Source organism: Macaca mulatta, chromosome 10 (genome assembly GCF_049350105.2).
Source record: "Macaca mulatta isolate MMU2019108-1 chromosome 10, T2T-MMU8v2.0, whole genome shotgun sequence".
Lineage (NCBI taxonomy): Eukaryota > Metazoa > Chordata > Mammalia > Primates > Cercopithecidae > Macaca > Macaca mulatta.
The window spans coordinates 76,058,585-76,081,021 of NC_133415.1; the positions used below are offsets into that span (position 1 = coordinate 76,058,585).

The 22,437-nt window shown below is 38.4% G+C and overlaps 1 protein-coding gene across 1 annotated transcript in view; it reads left to right on the forward strand.

Annotated features, from left to right (window-relative positions):
• HAO1 (hydroxyacid oxidase 1) overlaps positions 1 to 22,437 on the forward strand; it is a 55,645-nt gene that overhangs the window by 9,634 nt on the left and 23,574 nt on the right. Inside the window, exons 3-4 of the mRNA XM_001116000.4 lie at positions 12,584 to 12,839; positions 20,968 to 21,143. Of these exons, the coding sequence (XP_001116000.2) occupies positions 12,584 to 12,839; positions 20,968 to 21,143 (432 nt within the window). The remainder of the gene's footprint in view (positions 1 to 12,583; positions 12,840 to 20,967; positions 21,144 to 22,437) is intronic.

Here is a 22,437-nt window from a genome sequence, read left to right on the forward strand (position 1 = left end):
GGTTCCCTAGCTAATGATGTACAGCAGTAGGTGGATAAACACCCCAGCTCTCTTTGATCAGGGTAATGGAAGCATTTTCTAATATGGTCACCCACTGATCCTTGGAAGGATTGAATCACATTGTCCACAGTAGTTGCCTACCCATGAACATACCCTCTTTTACTGGCTTCCTTCCCATTCTTCTCTCACTTCCCCATTCCTTCAATTCACTGAGATCATTTCCAAATAAGATGACTTGCTCTCACATCTCTGTGTAATTTTTGGCTTCTGGAAGTATGCAAACCAGGATAATAGCTAACTGAAGGCTATAGATAGCCATAGGCAAATTTAAGTAACAGTGTAAGAATATTCATACTTGGCAGAGATTTATTTATGAAAACTGAGAAAATTTACATGGAATTATGAAGTTATTATTGGATTTATTCCATCATTCCCAGAAGGAATATGGAAATCCTCTCAAGCAAGTCAATCCTTGGGAATATGGTGAAATCCATGGAACTTGTTGTGGCGTATTTTTTTTGTTACCCTCCTAAATATCTGGCCCCTAAGCATTCCTGTCTCCAAGGACTTAGACCCTAGCAAGGAAGAGAAGTTGGGGCCAGGTTCAGAAAGCAGGGGTTAGTTATCAATCTCTCTGAAGTGTCCCCCTCAGCATGGTTAGTGAGAGTAAGTGAAACCCATTGGTGTCCACAGGCAATGGTCTGGCCTGGGTAATTAGAATGGGCCTCCAGAAAGTTCTGGGAATTGCTATGGTGCCATAGTCTCATTTTGCCAGTTGACTCTCCAGATTTATTCAGAGTTCAACTTCGAGGGCCTTTCTGCCCTTCCTCTCACAACTGTGGGGCACATCCACCTTATTAACTGGGACTGAGGACTGAACTTGACTCTTTTTTTTTTTTTTTTGAGATGGAGTCTTGCTCTATCACCAGGCTGGAGTGCAGTGGTGCTATCTCGGCTCACTGCAACCTCTGGGTCCCAGGTTCAAGCGATTCCCCTGCCTCAGTCTCCTGGGTAGCTGGGACTACAGGCGCACACCATCACAGCTGGCTAATTTTTTGTATTTTAGTAGAGACAGGGTTTCACCATGTTGGCCAGGATGGTCTTGATCTCCTGACCTCGTGATCTGCCTCCCAAAGTGCTGGGATTACACGCGTGAGCCACTGTGCCCGGCCTAAACTCTACTCTTTTACACTGCTGCATGGTTGTAGAGTGACCAATGAAGCTATACTTTTTTCATTTTCAAAATGATGATGAATACAAGGTTACCACATAAAACACAGAGGGCCCATTATGTTTGAATTTCAGATAAACAATAAATCATAGATGTCCTGTATGTTTGCTCAATCAGAGCTCTCACCTGTAGGAGTTCTTGTGAGGATTCATGAAATAAATGCTAGAAATGCTTATATACGATCTTTACTTGCCCCTCAGAGCCCAAAGTCCCCAAAATCTTTATCTTTCACACACAAAAACTCAGTTTCAGTAAAGAATATTCCATTTACATCTTAGTGGAAATAAAAATTGTTCTTTTTCTTTGCTAAAAATATTTTTATTTTAAGCTTTATGCAGAAACCTTGGGGGAAAAAGGTACCTTTAGGAGCCAGGCTTGTAATGTAAATGTCCAAAAAAAGATGAAAGTGAAACAAACAAACAAACACACAAACAAACGAAACAACAGTGCAAGCTCCTGGGTGGAGACTGCAGCGAATGTGAGATTTCATGTTCCATCAGAAGGGGGCAGCCACATCTTAGCTCTTGATGACCCAAGGGAGCAGGGATGTGGGGCTGCCAAATCTTCCAAAATTTTAAGGGAAGCCAGAAATCTTGATTTCTACGTACAATCTCCTGGTTTTTAAATGTGGGCAAATAAATCAAAATTCCCTAAAACACTGTTTGGGGCAACAATATGTGGGCCAAAGTAAATACTTTTGTGGGCTACAAGTGTCTCCTGGGCTGTCCATCTGGGACATCTGATTTATGTGGAAATTTACCACGAACTAGTTTTATTTCTGTGGCAGGTCATTTTCACTCTCTAGGATTACGTTTCTTCATTGATAAAGTGAGCTGCTTGAGCAAGACCAGTGGTTTGAATGCCACGTCCCAAGGAGGCTGGGGTTGTTCTCAGGGATCTTACAGAACTTAGGTGTGACACTGAGCATGCAGCTACTTGTGTTGCATTTTGGCATTCAAAAGAAAAGTTCTTTAAATAGTTCTGCTGTTAGACAAAAAAAAAAAAAAAAAAAAAAAAAAAAAAGAAAGAAAGAAACACACACAAGAAAAAACGTTCACAACAAAAATCTCCAAAAACAAAAACCCCGAAAATTGACATAGAAGTGGATGATCTTTGCAATATTTTCAGTATACAAATAAATGATTTTGATCCCATTTAAAATTTTATCAAATGCAAAAAGAGAGACAATTGAAAGTATAGAGCTACCTTTTCTAACACTTCTGAAATTTACACTTTATGTCAATCCTTGAGGTTTTAGATGCACTTTATGTCAGGCCACTTCTTTCCACAGAGCTGTGTCAGCCCTGGAGGGTTTAGATGAGGCAGTGAGCATTTGAGTGCATTTGATGTCCTTTTCTCAAAGTACATTCTTGGTCTATAGGAGAGGAACAAGATATGTAACTATCTCTGAATATTGCTAATAACATAAACATGTGTTTAATAAATGTTGCATAAACTCTGAAAGTGATACTTCAAAGTCTTGTGAAAAATGATGATCACCAGCATTTATAGAGCAATTAGTATGTCCCATGTAATTTGACTTTATTGTTTATTCATCTATCCTTACCACCATCTTAAAATGTGTGAGTGCAAAACCCTAAGAAACTTTCTCCAACTCCTGTGGATGTGGAAATCAATGCTTAGAAAGGTTAAATGCCTTGCTCCGGTTATTAATCACTTAGGCAGTGCTACCTATAACATCCTGCTCCGTTACTGGTATTTTCAAATGTCATTAACTATAGCAAGAATCCTAAGGCAAGCACCATGTTATCATCTTAAAATATTTACTGCAAACATCCTATATTTTAATTGTTTTATCTTTTTAACTTTGAGAAGATAAAGCAAGCCACAGAAAGTGAAATTAATTAGGAAATACTCGCTTTTTGCAAAATTTGGGAGCATAAACAATGGGTCATGAAGTACAATCGAACAAAAAATAAAATTCTAAGTCTTTTAAAGTGGAAGGAAAATATCTGAAAAATACTGAATGGAGGGCAGTTTTTCATGTACTGTGTTACAAATAAAAAATTTGATTCAATAGATTAATCAACCTTTTAATAGTTGTAAATGTTATAATATTTAAGATGTTTTATAAGTGCCTCTACTTATAATGGCACATCCATTTGAAACTCTAGCAGATAATTTTTATTTATGTTTTTGAATTTTTTTCTTTATATTCTTTAAAGAAGAATTATTTCTATGAATATTTAACATATTGAAGGAAATAGCAATAATAAACATAAATGCTAACACATATAAAATAGGTAGTATCATTAGGCTAAATTTTTGTCTTCCAGGATACGTAGATCATCTCTGAAATCTCTGACTTCTCAAATAGCCAATTAATAAAATGCTTACTATACCACTTGGTGCTTTAAGAACATTATCATGGAAACCTCTCAGGTTTTATGAACAGTAGCTATAATAATATTTTCCTTCATGTTTCATGGAGCTACTTGAGATGGTTTTTTCTCCTTTTAAACATGAGAAATCAAAAAGAAAGAGAAAAAATGATTAAACATTCATTTATCCTTTTGCTTCTGACTTGTCATGTGGGCAAGTGCCACATGAGGGAGTGCTGGGACCTCATATCAAGAAAAATTAAAACCTACCTAATGCGTTCCAGGAATGCTCAGCATATTAGCAAATTCTTATTAAACTGTCAAAAAAAAAAAAAAAAAAAAAAGGGTTTTAAAAGAAATTCCAGCCCCTGGATGCAATTAGAGGCTACCACACAGGATTTGATGGGCCATAAAACCATTAAATCTAAACACTTTTTTTTGAGCCTAAAAGGCCAGAACATTCCAAAGTGAAGTTTTGGGACTCAGCTATGACTTGACCACCTATTAAGATGCAGGTGGAACAGATTGCAGAGTAATACAAAGAGCCACACAGACCCCAAATGACTGCATTAGGGTGTAGGTAAGAGTTTTAGCTGTTGAATTTTCTGGATTTTCCAAGATTAAGTGATCAACCTTAACATTGAGTGAAAGACCATTCAACAGGAAAAATTGTCATTTCCTTTGCTCCAAACCCAAACGATGTATTTTTTGAAAGCTTTATTGATTTATATATTTATGTGTTGTGCTAGGTGACCGACTAGATATATGTTTCAGCATACCTACTAGGAAAATATCCCCATTATTCTCAATTTTACCTAATCCAGGCAGAGCACTGGACTTGCTTTAAGGAAAATTTTTACTCTTTCTGAAGTGGAGTGCCTGTCATGTATCAGGTGCAATGCTTGGACTTTATGTTCTTGTGATTAATCCTTACCATAGGCCTGTGAAGTAATTCTCATTCTGTTTGACAGTAGAGAAGAAGGAAGCCCTTGACCAAGGCCTAGTGCCAGTAATGTTGGTGATGGGGTTTGAATCTAAGTCTGTTTCACTCTAAAGTGTAACCAAATTTTGTGATTTAGACTTGCTTTTCTAACAATAAAAAGTCAGTGACATGCTCTTTCTATGTGTAAGCACACACACACACACACAAACACACATCCATATTACATATGCTTATATATGTATTAAAAGATTATGGACATTTGATATATATATATACATATACTAAAATGTGTAATTCATTGTATTTTCATTGTCTAATTCATTGTAAAATGTATACTTCATTGTATAAAGTATTTTCATGTAAACAGTGACTTCAGTGTTAAAATCACTTTGCAAGGAAACAAGATTGTTAATTGAAACACCTATTAAAAATTAGAATCTAGCCATATTAAAGACAGTCATCAAATGGCATGATTTCTAGGATTTTGCACCAAAATTTAAGTTATTGGGTGGTTTTGTTGAGAGCATGAGATTGCTTCTTCTTGGAATTATTAATGTACCTGATGACATTAAAATGTGACAGCGAAAAAAGTCAGAGGCTCACATGTGTATCCCAACACTGAAATTGTTAAACACTGCGAGGTTGGTTGAATTTGTTGTGCACAAACTCAGTACTCCTTAAAACCATTATTAAAGGGCCTATCACTGTGTTGTGGTCTCCATATGATCTGCCATTTATGCCAAGACTTGACAATTCAGTAAAATGACAGAATAATAACACAGGAATCACTACAGTAGAGTTAATGTTTTAATCTATTGCAGAGTTCTGCTCTAGAAATACAGTGAAAACAAGGAAGGGAGAGCTAAGATGTCACTGGGACTAATTGTTCCTTGCAAATATTTTCATACAGTAAAAAAGAGATCTAGAGGTATAGTGGCAGTGTGATCACTCAAGATTATATAGCTCCAGATTCGTTCAATGGACCATGATGAAAGCACTGGAAAGATTAAGTCTGGTTTCCTGGTCTTTCTTGGCATGTTTAAATTGGTTCAGCTCCATAAATTGTAAATTAAGATTTGTTTGACAACTTTTAAGTATTTCAAGCATAATTGTAGTTGAAGGTTTGTTCTTCTTTTAGATCACTGACTTCAGAACTTTATTTTTCTGGTTAATCTCAATTGTAATTTTAGACATTCATAAAACAGTGTTGATTGCGTCTATACCATGGTAGATCCTCTGTGAAGACCTATATGATGGTAGCTCCCCTGTGAAGACAGGATGACACACTCAATGGACATTATGGTGCACAGTTATACAAACACTTCACTATGACAGGCCCTGAGTTTAGAACCACACAACTGCTTGGTACTTGGTCATTGCATATTTTCCCCATTACGTAATGACTTCCTGTGCAGATGACAAAATGCGTTTTCTCAACAAAATTATTTTCAGTGCAGCTGTTTTGATGACTAAATTTTGTAGGAGCTTTTTAATCAAATGCACCTAAGAAAACCCCAACACTTTAGGCCCTTTGAACATATTACCCTTTTTTGCTTCCTCTTTCTTCTTTTTTCTTAAAACCATAATTTTGGAAACTCTCCTCTGCCTTCCCATGAAAGAGAGTTATTTTCAAAGAAATTATTTGGATCTAAAGTAACATGTTGCTTAATTGTTCTGTTTGAATCTAAGTATATGATTAGTCCCACATGAATTAATTTTCCGAATAATTAACTCTCATCGATAACTAATATTTTCTATTTCCCTCCATTGTTGTTTTGTGGTGGTGGTGGTGGCTGTGGATGAGCATCATTCTCAAATATATTATAATTCCCTTCCTCATCAAGCCCAGCATGATAAGCTTTAGTTTTGCTTGATGGTTCATCATCTTATTTCTGTGTGTAAGATTGTTGAACCTGACATTAAACATTTGGAAACTATTTTATAATTGGTAAATTGTGTTTTCTCAGCTTTGAGTAAGCGCTCTCGTCTTCTTCATCTTATACCATTTTATTTTTATTTGCCATTCACTTCCACTTCTGATCTGAGATCTAGGAAGCTGGACAAATCCCAGATAAGCAAGCTAAAACAAACAAACAAACAAACCCAAATCATGGGATAATGGTTAAGTGTACTGAGGGGCCATCATGCGAACACAGTTTAATTCCTTGGCTTTAAAACTAGTAAGAGAAGAATGCACTAAAAAATGTGGCACATGTACCTGTGCCTCTCACCAGAGGGTGCCAGCAGAGAAGAAAGGCGATTTATCAGCAAGGCATGGCTGGCTATTGGCAAACCATGTGACAACCACTGCCAGCTTCACTGCCATTGCTCCATCTTTCCCTCCCATTTTCAATGAGCCCCAACTTTGCTCAGGACATCACACATATTCTACTAATTTGGATGAGTCCTTTTGAAAGAAAATATCTACCTCAAGGTTCTCAAAGCATAGTCCTTGGAACAATAGCGTCAGCAGGACTCTGGAGCTTGTTAGAAATGCATATCTTAGGTCCCACTACAGACCTACGGAGTCAGAATCTGAATTTTGTTAACATACCTGTGTGATTCCTATACACCTCAAAGCTTGAGAAGCCCTGGTCAGAGCCTGGGATGAAGTTCCTGTTGGTTCCAAGTCAAAGGCATAGTTCAGCTCTTCAAACATGAACAGTATTAGATGTAGATGGATATTGTTCCCTTCTGAAGACCCTCAAGGTCTTTTGAGAGCCTGTCAAGTTGAGAATGACTGCCTGAAATGAGTGAGAAGTCACAAGGAGACTCTAGATAACTGAGAGATGTGTTCACAGTAGTCTTTGATAAAAACCTGGGATGGGCAGGCTTAGTATCCAGGCCCCTAAAATTTATGTATACAATGGATTTCCTATTTTTGCTTCTTCACATCCAGATTACCTGGATCAGAAATAAATGTTTTCGTTAAGGCTTGATGTGACAAACAAACAAAACAAAACTCTGCCAAGCTCTAGAAGAACAATTGCATTTCTCAGCCACAGGGAGAACACTGCCAGTTTATGCTGTTTTCCAAAGCTATTTACCTGTCCTAGCTCATTTAAATCACTGTACATTGGAGTTTAGGATTTGTGTCAACTCCAGAGGTAGCTGCATTCATACCTGATGAGTTCTTTTTAATCTTAGCAGTTGATTATAGGTTCCATAGTATAGGAAATTTTCCAACCCTCTATTGAATGGCAGTTTAGAAAGGTCGATCTACACTTACCTTACATCAGGTTATTGCAGACCCTTGTGGCATTTTTCCACCCTAGGACATGTGATTTAACTCTAATAGGAATCTTCATTATGGGTGGGTCTGAGATTAACTTTTATTCTGTTAAACAGAAATCATTCCACTGGCCGTAGCTCATTTTTTTGAGATGGAGTAGGGGGAATAGGTGATAGTAAACAATGATATTAATCTCACTTATTTTTATATTATTATATTTATAGTTACATTGCAAATGGAAGAGTAGAGAAACTAAAAACATATACTGAGAACTTTACAATTTTTCTTCCAAGTATTATTGATTGATGTTTGGATTATGCAAGTGCTGCCAGCCCCTTAGACTCACTCTGCAGTTCCCCCCACAGAAATTTGTAAACAGGTTAGGGTGGGGATAGGGAAAAGTTTGTTCTTTTTGCACTTCTTGGATTATTTGTTCCAGGCTCTCCAAAGTAATGTGTACCGTGGGAATGCAGAAATTATCTGCTTAGATATTCTCTCCCTATATAGGTCCCCACAGGGAGTTCTTGGGCCTGGAGAAGATTCTACTCTCCTTTAGGAGCTTTCTCCATAAAGGTATTGAGCACTGGACACTATATTTGCAAGGGAAAAGAGGAATGTGTCTCTTGAGCATCAAAATCATTGTAGAAGAATCTCCATACTGTTTTTCAAAATGGCTGTACTAATTTACTTTCCTGTCATCTGTAGGTTCCCTTTTCTCCACAAGGGTTCCCTTTTCTTTGCATCCTCACCAACACTTGTTATCATTGGTGTTTTTGATAGTAACCATTCTAACAGTTGGAGGTGATACTTCATTATGATTTTAATTTAAATTTCCCTGATGATTAGTGATACTAAGCTTCTTTCATTATGTCTATTGGCCATTTATATCTCTTCTTTTGAGAAATGTCTGTTCAGATCCTTTGCCCATTTTTTTTTTCTTTTTTCAACTTTTATTTTAGAATTAGGGAGTACATGTGTGGGTTTGTTACAAAGGTATATTGCATGATGCTGAGGTTTGGAGTGCAAATGAATCCATCACCTAGGTAGTGAGCATAGTTCCCAACAGGTAGTTTTTTTCAGCCCTTTTCCCCCTCCCAACCCCACTGTTGTATTCCCCAGCATCTATTGTTCCCATTTTTATGACCATGTGTATCCAATGTTCAGCTTCCATTTATAAGTGACAACATGTGGTATTTGGTTACTACATTAATTCACTTAGGATAATGATTTCCAGCTGCATCCATGTTGGTGCAAAGGAGATGATTTTGTTCTTTTCTATGGCTACATAGTATTCCATGGTGTATATGTACCACATTTAAAAAGTTCAGTCCACCATTGATGGGCACCTGGATTGATTCCATGTCTTTGCTATTGTGAATAGTACTGTGAGGAACATGCAGGTGCATGTGTCTCTTTGGTAGAATGATTTATTGTCCTTTGGGAATACACCCAGTTAGTGGGATTGCTGGGTCGAATGGTAGAATAACTCTCAGTTCTTTGTGAAATTTCCAAACTGCTCTCCACAGTGGCTTATTTAATTTACATTCCCTATGGCAGTATATCAGCCTTCTCTTTTCTTCACAGTCTCACCAATATAGTATGTTTTGATTTTTTAACAAAAGCAATTCTGGCTGGTATGAGATGGCATATCTTGTGGTTTTGATTTGCATTTCTTTGATCCTTAGAGATGATGAACATTTTTTCATATATTTATCAGCCTCTTGTATGTCTTTGAGAAGTGTCTGCTTATGTCCTTTGCCCACTTTTTAATGGGGTTATCTGTTTTTTTCTTGTTGATTTGTAAGTTTCTTATAGATTCTGGATATTAGACCTTTGTTGGATGCATAGTGTGCAAATATTTTCTCCAATTTTGTAGGTTGCCTGTTTATTCCTTTGATTGTTTCTCTTCCTGTGCTTTGTACATTTTTTATTTGGGTTATTTTTTTCTTGCTATTGAGTTGTTTGAGTTCCATATTTTTTTTGGATATTAGCACTCGTTAGATATATGCTTTACAAATATTTTCTCCCAATCTCTGGGTTGTCTCTTGATTCTGTTAATTGTTTGTTTTCTTTGCTGTGCAGAAATTTTTAGTTTCATACAATTCCTCAAAAAACTAAAAATCGAATTGCCATATGATCCAGCAATTCTACTTCTGGATATTTATTGAAAGGTGTTGAAATCAGTATGTTGAAGAGGTATCTGCACTTCTATGTTCATTATAGCATTATTCACAATAGTCAAGATATGGCGTCAACCTAAGTATCCATTGACAGATGAATGGATAAAGAATGAGGTGTATGTACACAAAGGAATACTATTCAGTCTTTAAAAATTGGAAAATTCTGTTATTTGTAACAACATGGATTAATCTGGAAGATACTATGCTGAGTGAAATAAGCCAGGAACAGATAGACAAATACTATATGATCTCACTTATATGTGGAATCTAAAAAGGTAGGTCTCACAGAAACAGATTGTAAAAAGGTGGCTACTAGAGGCTGGGAGAGGAAGGAAAAGAATGAGGAAAGTGATATATTGATCAAGGTTGTACAAAGTTTCAATGCAACTGGAGTAATAGGTTTTAGTGATCTATCGTACAGAATGGTGATCACAGTTAATAGTAATGTATTTTATATTTTAAAATTACTGAAAGAATAGATATTTAATGTTCTCCCTACAAAAAAAACGGTAAGTTGGTGTATTAGTCCACTTTCACACTGCTATAAGGAACTGCCCAAGTAATTTATAAAGAAAAGAGGTTTTATGGCTCACCGTTCTGCATGGATGGGGAGGCCACAGGAAGCTTACAATCATGGTGAAAGGAAAAGCAGGTATGTCTTACATGGTGGCAGGTAAGAGAGCCTGTGTGTGAAGTGAAGGGAGAAAAGCCCTTTATAAAACCATCAGATCTTGTGTGAGCTCACTCGCTAGCATGAAAACAGCATGGAGGAAATCACCCCTATGATCCAAACACCTTTTGCCCTCAACACATGGGGATTACAGTTCCCTCCCTCGACATGTGGGATTACAATTTGAGTAAGATTTGGGTGGGGACACAGAGCCAAACCTTACCAGTTGGTGAGGTGATGAATATGGTCATTAGCTTGTCTAAATTTGTCCACAATGTATACATAGATCAAAACATCACATTTTACCCCATAAACATGTCCAATTACTATTTTTCAATTAAAAATACATATAAATAGATTAAAAATAATTGCAAAGGAAAGCTGGCTGTGGTGGGAGGCCAAGGTAGGCAGATTACTTGAAGTCAGGAGTTCAAGACAAGCCTGATCAACATGGTAAAACCCTGTATCTACTAAAAATACAAATATTAGCTGGGTGTGGTGGCACATGCCTGTAATCCCAGTTACTCAGGAGACTGAAGCACTAGGATTGCTTGAAACCAGGAGGCAGAGGTTGCAGTGAGCCAAGATCACATCACTGCACTCCAGCCTGAGTGACAGAGTGAGACTCCCTGTCTCAAAAAAGAAAAAAAAAGTGTCCTGAAGAGGATGTTACCTAAGGTCACACAGAGATGAGCAACAAAGTAGGAGAACTCAGCATGGAACTCACCACTCTCCCAGGGCAATGATCTTTCTAGACTCCCTGCATGCCTAAATGACTCCCTGGTACCAAGCATAGATAAATAGACTCCCTCAATATTTCAGGGCAATGACATCCAAGAGGGTAGGTTTGCCATGTGCATGAGAGACACTGCCATGCATTGGGAAGGCATGGAATCTTAGAGTCCGGTGGGAAGGTCCTCCGTATACTGGAGGTGCAGAGTGTGAATGCACAAAGGAGTCTGGCAAAGAGAAGATTAATAAATAATGACATTAAGAAATCCAGGTCCTTGGTGAAATTAGAAAAATATACAAAGCTATCCAGGACTTATTTTTCCAAATTCATTAGGCATCCTCTCACCTAGCCCTTTACAATTGCATGGCTTCGGGGATTACACAGAAAACGTTCACAAACATTGCCCCAGTTGATGATCTTGCAATGCAATGAAGTGGGCAGAACAGCTGTGGCTATAGCCATTGCGCAGAGAGAATGTGCTTCATGGATGGCAAGACTGGGACTGTAGGACAGGCTCTCAATCCATTCTACCCTGTTATTGTTCTGAAATGGAAGTTTTATCTCCCAGCTTATATACGTAGCCTTATCTTTGATGCTTCAATATCTGAGACCTGACCAGTGTCCCTTTTAGTGATTGTATGTGTGTGTGTGTGTCATATGCAATTTCCTTATAGCAATGGCATAATGTATAACTGTTTAATTAAAGAAGAGAAATAAATGCCAAACATACGAATAAAGTCTGAGTATATCTGTAACATTAAAAGTGTAGGTGTCTATCTTTGAAGATGTATCTTAAAGACAATGAAAAGAGTCAGTGAGTAAAAGTAAGATAAGAGAGTCCTGGGATTTCATACAAGATCTGTGTTTACTTGATGGTGTATGAACTATAGTTTAACCAATTCCCTACTGCTGGACATTCAGGTTCTTAATATTTTTTGCCTGTATTTACAGGCACCTTTGACTATTGGACTCATTTTGTTCTTCAGGAACAATATACAAAGTGTGGAAAGAAATGTGTATTTCTAATCATTGGAAAATAAACACTGAGCAGCAATAACTCCAGTAGCCATTTGTTCCAGAGGAGGTAGAATCAGGAAATAGATGGTATGGACTGAACTTGCTTCTCTCTTTAAAAGATTTGACTTCATATTGCCAAATTGCCCTTCTAGATGTCTTTACTCCATCCAACTGCAATTCAAAGGCTTGGATGAGCAATGCCAGGCCTGGCTTGATTATCCCCTTTCTTTCTCAGCCTGTCAGTCCCTGGGAACGGGCATGATGTTGAGTTCCTGGGCCACCTCCTCAATTGAAGAAGTGGCAGAAGCTGGTCCTGAGGCACTTCGTTGGTTGCAACTGTATATCTATAAGGACCGAGAAGTCACCAAGAAGCTGGTGCAGCAGGCAGAGAAGACGGGCTACAAGGCCATATTTGTGACAGTGGACACACCTTACCTGGGCAACCGTCTTGATGATGTACGTAACAGATTCAAGCTGCCACCACAACTCAGGTAAACATGAATATGTGGGCCTGAACTGAGCTGAAAGGGATCTTGTCTGGGAATGATAGGGTCTGGATTCTACTGATACCATCATTGCTAAATATCTGGTTAATCTTCAGCTAATCAAATCCCTTTTGTAGATGTCACTTTTTTGAGCTACACAATGGAAACAGAAGTGGCCTCTATACTTACAAAAGTCAAAATAAGTTTTCAGGCCAGAGTGCATTAAGGCCTTTCGCTTTAGGAAGTATGAATTGCTCTACAGATGGAAGATACTTAATTTTGCCCAAGCAACAGTTTATTAAGATCATCCTGGTGCCCTATTTCTCTGTTAAAGTCAAAGAGCCACCTTTACATTTTATTTTTAATTGTACATGGAACAGCTAAGGATAAGAAGATTAAAGAAAGAAAAAATAATGGAGATTTTAAAAAGCCACATCTTTGATCCCTCATTGTCTACTTCTTCTTTCAGCAATATTCCTTTCACTGTGGTTTGTCCATAGGTCAAGATTCATTCATTCATTCACTCAAATCATTCATCTTAGCAAAAACAATGTATCACATAATCTGATGTTGAACTATAATGGTTTCATCAGGTCATTCATTCACCCTGTTCACAATCAGTGAATTATTATCTCTTTCCTGGTAGTATTTTGGGATTACTTCTTGAGTCAAAGCTGGAAACTGAGCGGAAGTCTCTGGGAAAGACCCAAACCTCCTTAAGCTATACACCTCTTTTCCCCATCATGTTTTCCTTCTTTTAGTTTCCACCAAAATGTGCTCTTGGATTTTTCACATGGATGTATTATGTCCCTCAGCCCTATAAGTATTTGAAAATGGATCAAAATCTTAGTTTTAATGGAGGACATTTTTATGATGGACTCCTACAGCATCCATCAGAATATGTAAGATTATGAGGAATATCTTTCTGGGTTCCCAGATCTCATGCCACAGAGGCCCTTACTTATTCTGTCTATGTTTGAATTGTATTTGAAAAAAAAGAAAAAGAAAAAACAACCTAGGGCTAGCAAGATTGAAAAAAGATAAAAGACGAAAGAAGCCACAGGTTTACTGTGTTTGCTCTTCCAAAATATTCAAAAATGAAAAGATCCAAAATCAAATTCATATTTGCCTGGAATTTCATATCTATTACAGTGACTGCAGAGTGTATCTCACCATGGAAGTTGGAGCATGGCCTTGTGTAAGTTTCACATAGTTTTACTGTGTATGTGCCTATGTGAGAATAAACAACTGTGCAAATCTTGCTGTTGAGCCATGTGTGAATTAGCTGTGTGATGTTACCTCCCTGTTACTACCAGGCCAGTTTAGGATATTATTTCTGTATGTGGCGCCAGGATTAGGCCAATGACAGAAAAAGAAAGTGCTCTCCCTGCCAAACTTGCCAATAAAACTGTTCCACATATCCCAGACTCAGGGTTACCTAAACACCCCGTGTTTAAAGAGAACAAAAACAAAAGCCTCTGACATAGTCTTATTCCTTGCCAAATTCATCAGAAAGCTGAGGGATTCAAATTCCCCCAATATGAAACCCATATTTACATTATTTCTCTATTTTGATTACTTTTTTTTTTTTTTTTTTTAAAGACTTTCTAAATAGTTTCCCGCTATCGAGGTTTCTGACAGGAAACATTCCTCATTATTTCCCCTTGGCCATTTGAAAAGGAATTTGTTCTTCCTTTTCCTCCATCTCTTAATACTACTACTACTAACAATAGTAACTAACAATAATAAGTACACTAGGGTTTTTTGTTTTGTTTTTAACTTAAGACATGCTTTCTTGCTCTGGATAGCAAAATGTGTTTCACAGAGGCATCTACTTAGATGGGGTGGGGATGACACAGTTGTTAATTCTGGCTGGTACCTCTTGCTTCTTCACGGCTGGGGCTACCCCGTGAGTGGCGGGAAGGTTGATTTGCTTTCCCCCCTTTTCTTTTGCTCCTGGGTTCCTTCCCAGATGACGTGAAGGGCCATGAAACAAAGACCCTTTTCAGCTGTCGGTGTGCATGGAACTGGCTGCGGCTTCCTAGCTTGTCACATCTCCGGTCTGAAGATGATCAAATAATGAGCAACACATCCAGGTTATAGGGAACACGGGAAACACCCCACAGCTGGGTGTACCCCAGCCCCTCAGAGTGCACATTGGCGTTGTTTGTCCTAGTGGACTTCGGAGTAGGCCAGTGCCTTCTGGTCAGTTCCTCAGTGGTCCACATTCAGCTCTCAAAGGCAGAGCACGCTAATGGGAGGTCCAGGCTTCCGCCTGAGGCCACATACACCCGAAAAGCTCATCTGTTATAGCCTGATATGAAATCGGTTTCTTTCCGCAACTGACCTGACTCACAGAAGGTGAAGCCTGGCTTTTCATAAGTGAGGTTTGGCAGGCAAGGGAGGCAGGAAATCCAGAGGAGAATGAGCCTGTAAAGCATGGCTCCTTCCAGCCCTTGTTACTTCCTCTGCCCGGGTGTGGGGGAGGGTCCCGACTCTTGGCATCTGGGCCCAGCAAGGGTTCAGAGGTTTGGTAGTCTCTGCTTGGTCCATATGCAAAACACATGCATGTGTATACATTATTAATGGCACGGGGGTTCCTGAAACTGAGAGGGAGTAAGGAGACTTCTCATCTGCTCTTGGAAGAAGCAAGAAATGAGACCAGTTCAGTAGACTGATTCCTGAGGCTTTGGGGCAGAAACTTTTTCTTTCTCCATATCCCCACGGAGATGGTTCATTTACCCTGAATTAAGATTTGGCCCTTCAGTGCAGTGCCAAGGCAGTTTATAGAGAAGAAAAGTAATTTCTGATCATTGACTAAGATCAAGGTAAATCATGACACTTACCCTTTCTACGATTTGCCCAGTGACATGTTTTCTTAAGCCCAGAAGTGATTTATTTATTTATTTATTTATTTATTTATTTATTTATTTAAGACGGAGTCTCGCTGTGTCGCCCAGGCTGGAGTGCAGTGGCCGGATCTCAGCTCACTGCAAGCTCCGCCTCCCGGGTTCACGCCATTCTCCTGCCTCAGCCTCCCGAGTAGCTGGGACTACAGGCGCCCGCCACCACGCCCGGCTAATTTTTTTGTATTTTTAGTAGAGACGGGGTTTCACCGTGTTAGCCAGGATGGCCTCGATCTCCTGACCTCGTGATCCGCCTGCCTCGGCCTCCCAAAGTGCTGGGATTACAGGCGTGAGCCACCGCGCCCGGTGTCCAGAAGTGATTTATTGATCACAGTAGCCAGAATATATCATACTGAAATAGATTGGCCTGCCACTGTCTTCTCAGGTCTCTCATGATGAAAGTGGCCTGCCTTAAAGTAGACTCAATGTGAATAGGTCTCCATGACCTCTGCCTCACTGCCTAGCACTCACATCCTCACCTACTCTTCCACTCTGGCTTCCCTGCTGTTCCTTCAATATGCCAGGCATGCTGGAACCCCGGGGCCTTTGCCCTGGCTGTTCCCTCTGCCTGTAACAGTAATTCCCAGAATCCACGCATGACTGATAGCCTCGCTTCCATTGAGTCTTGACGTTAGGAATGGGTATACATGTCTCTATATTGGGAAGCCACAATAAAAACTGATGGCAGAGATGCAAATATGAGCAGAATAACAGGGTGGGGGGAGGGGCAGGGAGAGAGGTCAGTGGAAGACTTGGCACAATAGCCTCTTAAATGGCATAATAGCCTCTTAAATTTTTGGTTAGGAAATCATTCACATCCATAAGTATAGCAGGAAAATGAATCCCTGGAACCTGTTCCTTTACGTGGCAAAATGGACTTTGCAGATGTGATTAACTTAAGGGGCTTGAGGTGGGAGGATTTTTCCTGTTTTATCTCAGTAGGCTTGATGTCATTAAAAGGGTCCTTATAAGAGGGAAGGAAGCAAGAGTGTCAGAGTCAGAGAAAGAGACGAAATGACAGATGTAGAGGTTGGAATGATGTGGTCAGGAGCCAGGGAAAGCAGGGGGTATCTAGAAGCTGGAAAAGACATGGGAATAGGGCTTCCCCTAGATTCTCCGGAAGAAATGCAGCCCTATTGATATCTTGAGTTTGGTCCAGTGAGACTCATTTTAGACTTCTGACATTTGGAACTGTAATATAATGCCTTCATGTTATTCTTATTGCTGTTGTAACAAATAACCACAAACACAGTTCTACTAATTTCCTCCTCAAGGTAGCTTCTCAATTTTGCCAATACTGGTTACCAAACATACTTAAAGTTTGATTTTGAGTCTCTGACAACTCACATCCCTCTTAATCTGCTTTACTTTTTTCTTGACTTTGTATAGTGCTTATGTTCTGATACACTTTGTAATTTACTTATTGATGATGTTTATCATGGGCAGGGATTCTCAACTGTTTTGATATTTATTGATATATCTTAAACATTGAAAACACTGGCACATAGTTGATGCTCAATAAGTAATTGTTGACTCAATCAACAAAATGTACTAGAGCATACAAGATTTTCCCAATGTAACATAACTAGCAAGAGGCTGAACCAGGATTTGAACTCAAAATTCATTCCCTGAACCTTCTTCTAGTGGCCACATTGAGGAAGCAATTACCAGGGCTGTGTTCTCAACACAAGTATTCTCCTAACCACAGAATTAAAGGCTGGTGGCCCATGTATCAGTGTCTGTATTTATGAGCCCCTCTTTCAATCTCTTTCTTTTCATATTGTGTTGATACTGTAGCCTCTATTGGTCATTTTATTTTTTCATTTCCCAAGACAGAATTATGTGGCTTTATCTTTAATGCTGCATTATCAATACTTATAATACATAATATTATGTATTACTCAATATTCGTGATTATTAGTGTTACTATTGGTTATTTAATAATGTTTAACTTACATTAGCAGTTGTTACTATTTTTATGATGCTAAATTACTAACAGCTAAAACAACTTCTATATTAAAAAGTATATTTGAGTGTCACTCAAGAGATAATGAGTACCTTACAAAGAAGAAATCTTGTTTCTTACCTTTGCGTCATTAAACAGATCAGGATTTGGAGAATTAAGCCCTAAGTAATCATGTTATTATTTTGATTTCGCCCCTTTTTTCCTTACAAAATGGAATACTTTGGTTATCAGAAGCCACTTTAAGCATTTATATATATATGTCATAATCCGAATAAAAATAGCATTCATGGAGGTTTCTTTCGGAGCTCTTGGTAAAACACTCCATCGTGGGTCTCTGTCAAGATATCTGAAAACTTTTTCTTGGCTTCTGACTTTGAACAAAGTTTCAGAGTAACAACAAGGCTTCATTGTGCACTGAAATTTCTGTAAGGCAACATTCATTCAAGTGTTGATCCGCATTTCACCATCCAAGAATAACAACAGTTATTTATATAATTTTATCCATGTTTCTGTTTTTTCCTATCCATTTCACCCTTTCACCCCACCCCTGCTGAAACACTGGAGCTTGTTTGGGATGGGGGTGGGGTGCCATGCAGACTATATACACATACAGATGTTTTTCTTTTTCTTTTCCTGGTCTTGCTATGGGATAGACAGATCAGACTTTTTCTTATTAACAATATTATTTAAAGGTTTGGAATTTATTATCATTTAATCATTTGTAAGTAATGAAGTAGGTCTCCATGATATGTTTATTGACCAGCGGTTAGCTTTATTCAAATTAGGGTGACCACAGAAGACCAAGGACTATGATATAATGTACAACCCTAAGTGGTTTGATTTAAATAAAAAGGAAGTCCAGGCATTTCAGCTAAAATCCCCACCAAAGGCCAACAACTAGATGGGCATCCATATGACTCACTGAAATTTTCTATGATCTTCAATGGCCATCTGAGTCCGTGAAACTATAGGACTAACTATTCAATCCTTATTGAGAAAACTTTGTTAATAGCTTGAATTGAGTTATATGGGATATGAATGTTCATATCTTTGTGATAATATATGCCACCCAAGCTACATAACCAGTTATGTTAGCTAAAATACACTAAGGTGTAAAAAATCATAGTTTTCTATTAAAGGAAGTCATGATTGTGCCTAGATTCTTCTAGTATGATATACAATTTTTTTTTTTTTTTTTTTTTTTTGGTGACGGAGTCTCACTTTGTCGCCTAATCTGGAGTGCAGTGGCATGATGTCAGCTCACTGCAACCTCCCCCTCCTGAGTTCAAGCGATTCTCACGCCTCAGTCTCCCAAGTAGCTGGGATTACAGGCGCCCACCACTACACCTGGCTAATTTTTCTGAAATTTTAGTAGAGACTGGGTTTCACCATGTTGTCCAGGCTGGTCTTGAACTCCTGACCTCAGATGATCTGCCCACCTTGGCCTCCCAAAGTGCTGGGACTACAGGCATGAGCCACTGCGCCTGGCCGATATATAAATTTTTATATGGCTCCATGATCTTCTCTACATTTAATGACAGAACTGGTGGAGGGGAAGAAAGAGATAGGACTAAGCCAGAGATCGATATACATACCACTATACTTTGACCCCCAAAAAAAGGAGATTGACTGGTAGGGGAATTAATAGTATGCAGAAGAGCAAGGTGAGTCCGGTCACTGTCATTATTCAAAAACAATCTTTCAGGAGAAGAATTTTACAACTGGATTTGGGGCGGTGGGCAGATAAGTCACAGGAATGATTCTATTGTGTATCCTGAAGTCATCCATCCAGCTAGCAGTCACAGCTGCAGGCTGAAAAGACATTGCTCCTAGAGTGGGGAACTGCCAAAGTCTAGCCAGGATATTAGGTCAAGAGAAAAGACCTCAGGCACAGGGGAAGCCAGCTGCAGAATCTTAGAGGTGAGTTAGAGAAATACTGGGCTAAGCTGGGTCAACAAAAATAGACATATGGGAAGGAAGCAACTCAGTGGTACTTTGTCTCAGTTTGGGTTCTCCTAGAAGCAGGCTGTGAGCCTGTGATTTCAGTGCAAGTAGTTTATAGGGAAGGTGAAGGGAATACTGCTAGAGGAGTAGGAAAGTGAGGCAAAGGAGGGAAGGCATTGAACAAAGGGCATAATACCAAGACAGCTACAGTTGTGGGCAACTGAAGCTTAACCCTGCTGGAAAATTCTGGGAGCTTAGGCAGAATTTATCTCAGAGTTAGTCTACCTAGGGGTGAGGGAGCTGGGGTATTTACACTTCAACATCCCTAATGCTTCCAGTCTGCTGTGTGGGTGGTGACTCAGGCCCAGGACCAAGAAAAAACCACTGTCAGAGAAATGAAGGTATTGATAATTGAAAAGTTCACGTCCTTGTCAAACTTGTTTTGAGTCAGCAGACCGAGAGGTTCAGAGAGAACAACTAAAAGGGGGAGGGAAAGGCAAGAGGTGACAACTTATCTGCTGGGAAACACTTCCCACTTCTCCCATGCCCACCACCACCATCAATACTGCAATAGCAGGGCAAGAAGGAGTCTACAGGGGCAACAGTCATGTTAACACTTGTTACTGCAGTTGCAACCTCTTCTAGAATTTTCTACAAGAGCATTGGAAGGTTTCATGAGGTCAGGTGCAATAGCCAGGAGGAAACTGAGATCTGAGCAAAGAGAATATAATTAGGAATAAAGTCAAGGGACCCAGATTGGAACTCAAATACTGCTATTAGCTAGTTCTAATTTGAGGCAATTCATTTTGTATCTCTGTTTTTATTTTCTATGGGAATCATAGAGTATCAGTGTTACTTTCTAAGAGTCTTTTAAGGAAAAATCGTGATAATTTTGGCATACAAAACCCTTTGTAAATTATAGTGCACCATAAAAATGTTTTTAAAATTGTGATTAATTTGCATTGCCGGCTAAAAATAGTGTCAACTCTATTGCCTATACCTATAAACTGGCTTAAAAAGGGATATTTGAATATGAACACATTTTTTTTCCTTGAAACACATTTGTTTGTATAAACATAGCCTAAGATGTAAAATAAAATTTAGGTCACTGATTAAGACCACTAGTGTATAACATTTAGTCTAGAGTCCTACATTAAAATATGGAAAATATGCATGCAATTGACTTAATTGACTTATAGATGAATGAGGAGTGAACAGCCAATTGATTTGAAAAGGGTAACATTTTTCATTGAATGAATCATTGGAAAGATATTTCTAACTTTGGCAAATTTCTTGTTTTATGCATTTCTTATTTTAGGATGAAAAATTTTGAAACCAGTACTTTATCATTTTCTCCTGAGGAAAATTTTGGAGATGACAGTGGACTTGCTGCATATGTGGCTAAAGCGATAGACCCATCTATCAGCTGGGAAGATATCAAATGGCTGAGAAGACTGACGTCATTGCCAATTGTTGCAAAGGGCATTTTGAGAGGTTTGTTTATTTCTCTACTTGAATTCATACAGATTTTATGATCCTTTGTGGATATGGTCTTCATATTCTTAAAGGAAAATAACAAGGAAATATTAACATGGAAATTGAGAGAGATATTCCAACTCTCAATTCTCTCTTTTCATGTCAGTGAGTAAATATTTCTTCATTCTTAGGTAATATTCTGAAGTAGAGCTAAACTCTCATGAAGTAGAAAGTTAGCCTTTTCAAAGAATTGGGATGCCATTGCCTTATTTCAGAGCCATTACTGAATCATGAAGCCTGGCAAGATCTTGGTAGAACATCACGAGTTCATTGCTTTACCTGAAAGCTACAACAGCTGCTCTCGGACCAAAGAGAAACCCCAAGGAGATATTATGACAGACAGACTTGTTTTAAGAGCTTTCCCTCTTTTCCTTGTGTTCCCTCCAGTACAAATGGCTAGGACTAATTTTTGAGTGTGGTCAAACCCACATCACCTCTCTGAAGAGAATGGCTGACTAGTATGGTCAAATGCTCAATTATCAAGCCATGGGTAACAAGAAACTTAACTATTTCCTCCAGCATCCCCATATATTCAGATCCCACAGGGAGGTACCAATGACTATAATAATTTTGGAGTGTAAATGTGTTTACCCACAAAAATGTTTTCTTGCCTTTGAAAACATTTTTTTTTTTTTTTTAGTGTGGTTATATAGATAACTGCCAAAAACTTTTTTCTTTTTTCTTTTTTTTTAACTGAAATGTTTGAGTAAGTGACTTTGGGATGAGAGTCTGTCCGTTAGTGTATGTCTATTAAATGACTTTGAATCAAAACTTTTTCATAGATTTTACTTGAACGTGTCTGAGTCATGTGGTCCCTATTTATAAAGTTCTACCTACTTTGACTATTTAATTTTATGTCTGAAGAAATGAGCTTATAAAAGTAAAAGAAATAAGCCCAGTGCAACATTTAAGTAGTGGAGATATGTTTAAATCCAGATGTTCTTATTCTGTGCTTAAACAAATTAAAGTAGTTTTTAAAATCGATATATAATAGTTGTACATATGCATAGAGCATATAGTGATGTTTCAATACCTGTAATGTATAGTAATCAGGTAATTAGCATATCTATCATCTCAAACATTATTCTGTACTTCTAAAAAAAATTGTTCACTGTTTCCTACTGATCATTGTACTAGTTCAAAATTTCTGTGGATTATACTTCAATGAATATGTATTGGTTTGGTTTACAGACACCTTTAAACAATGGTTTCACTTCCTTTACTTGCATCCGTGTTGTCATCCATGATTACT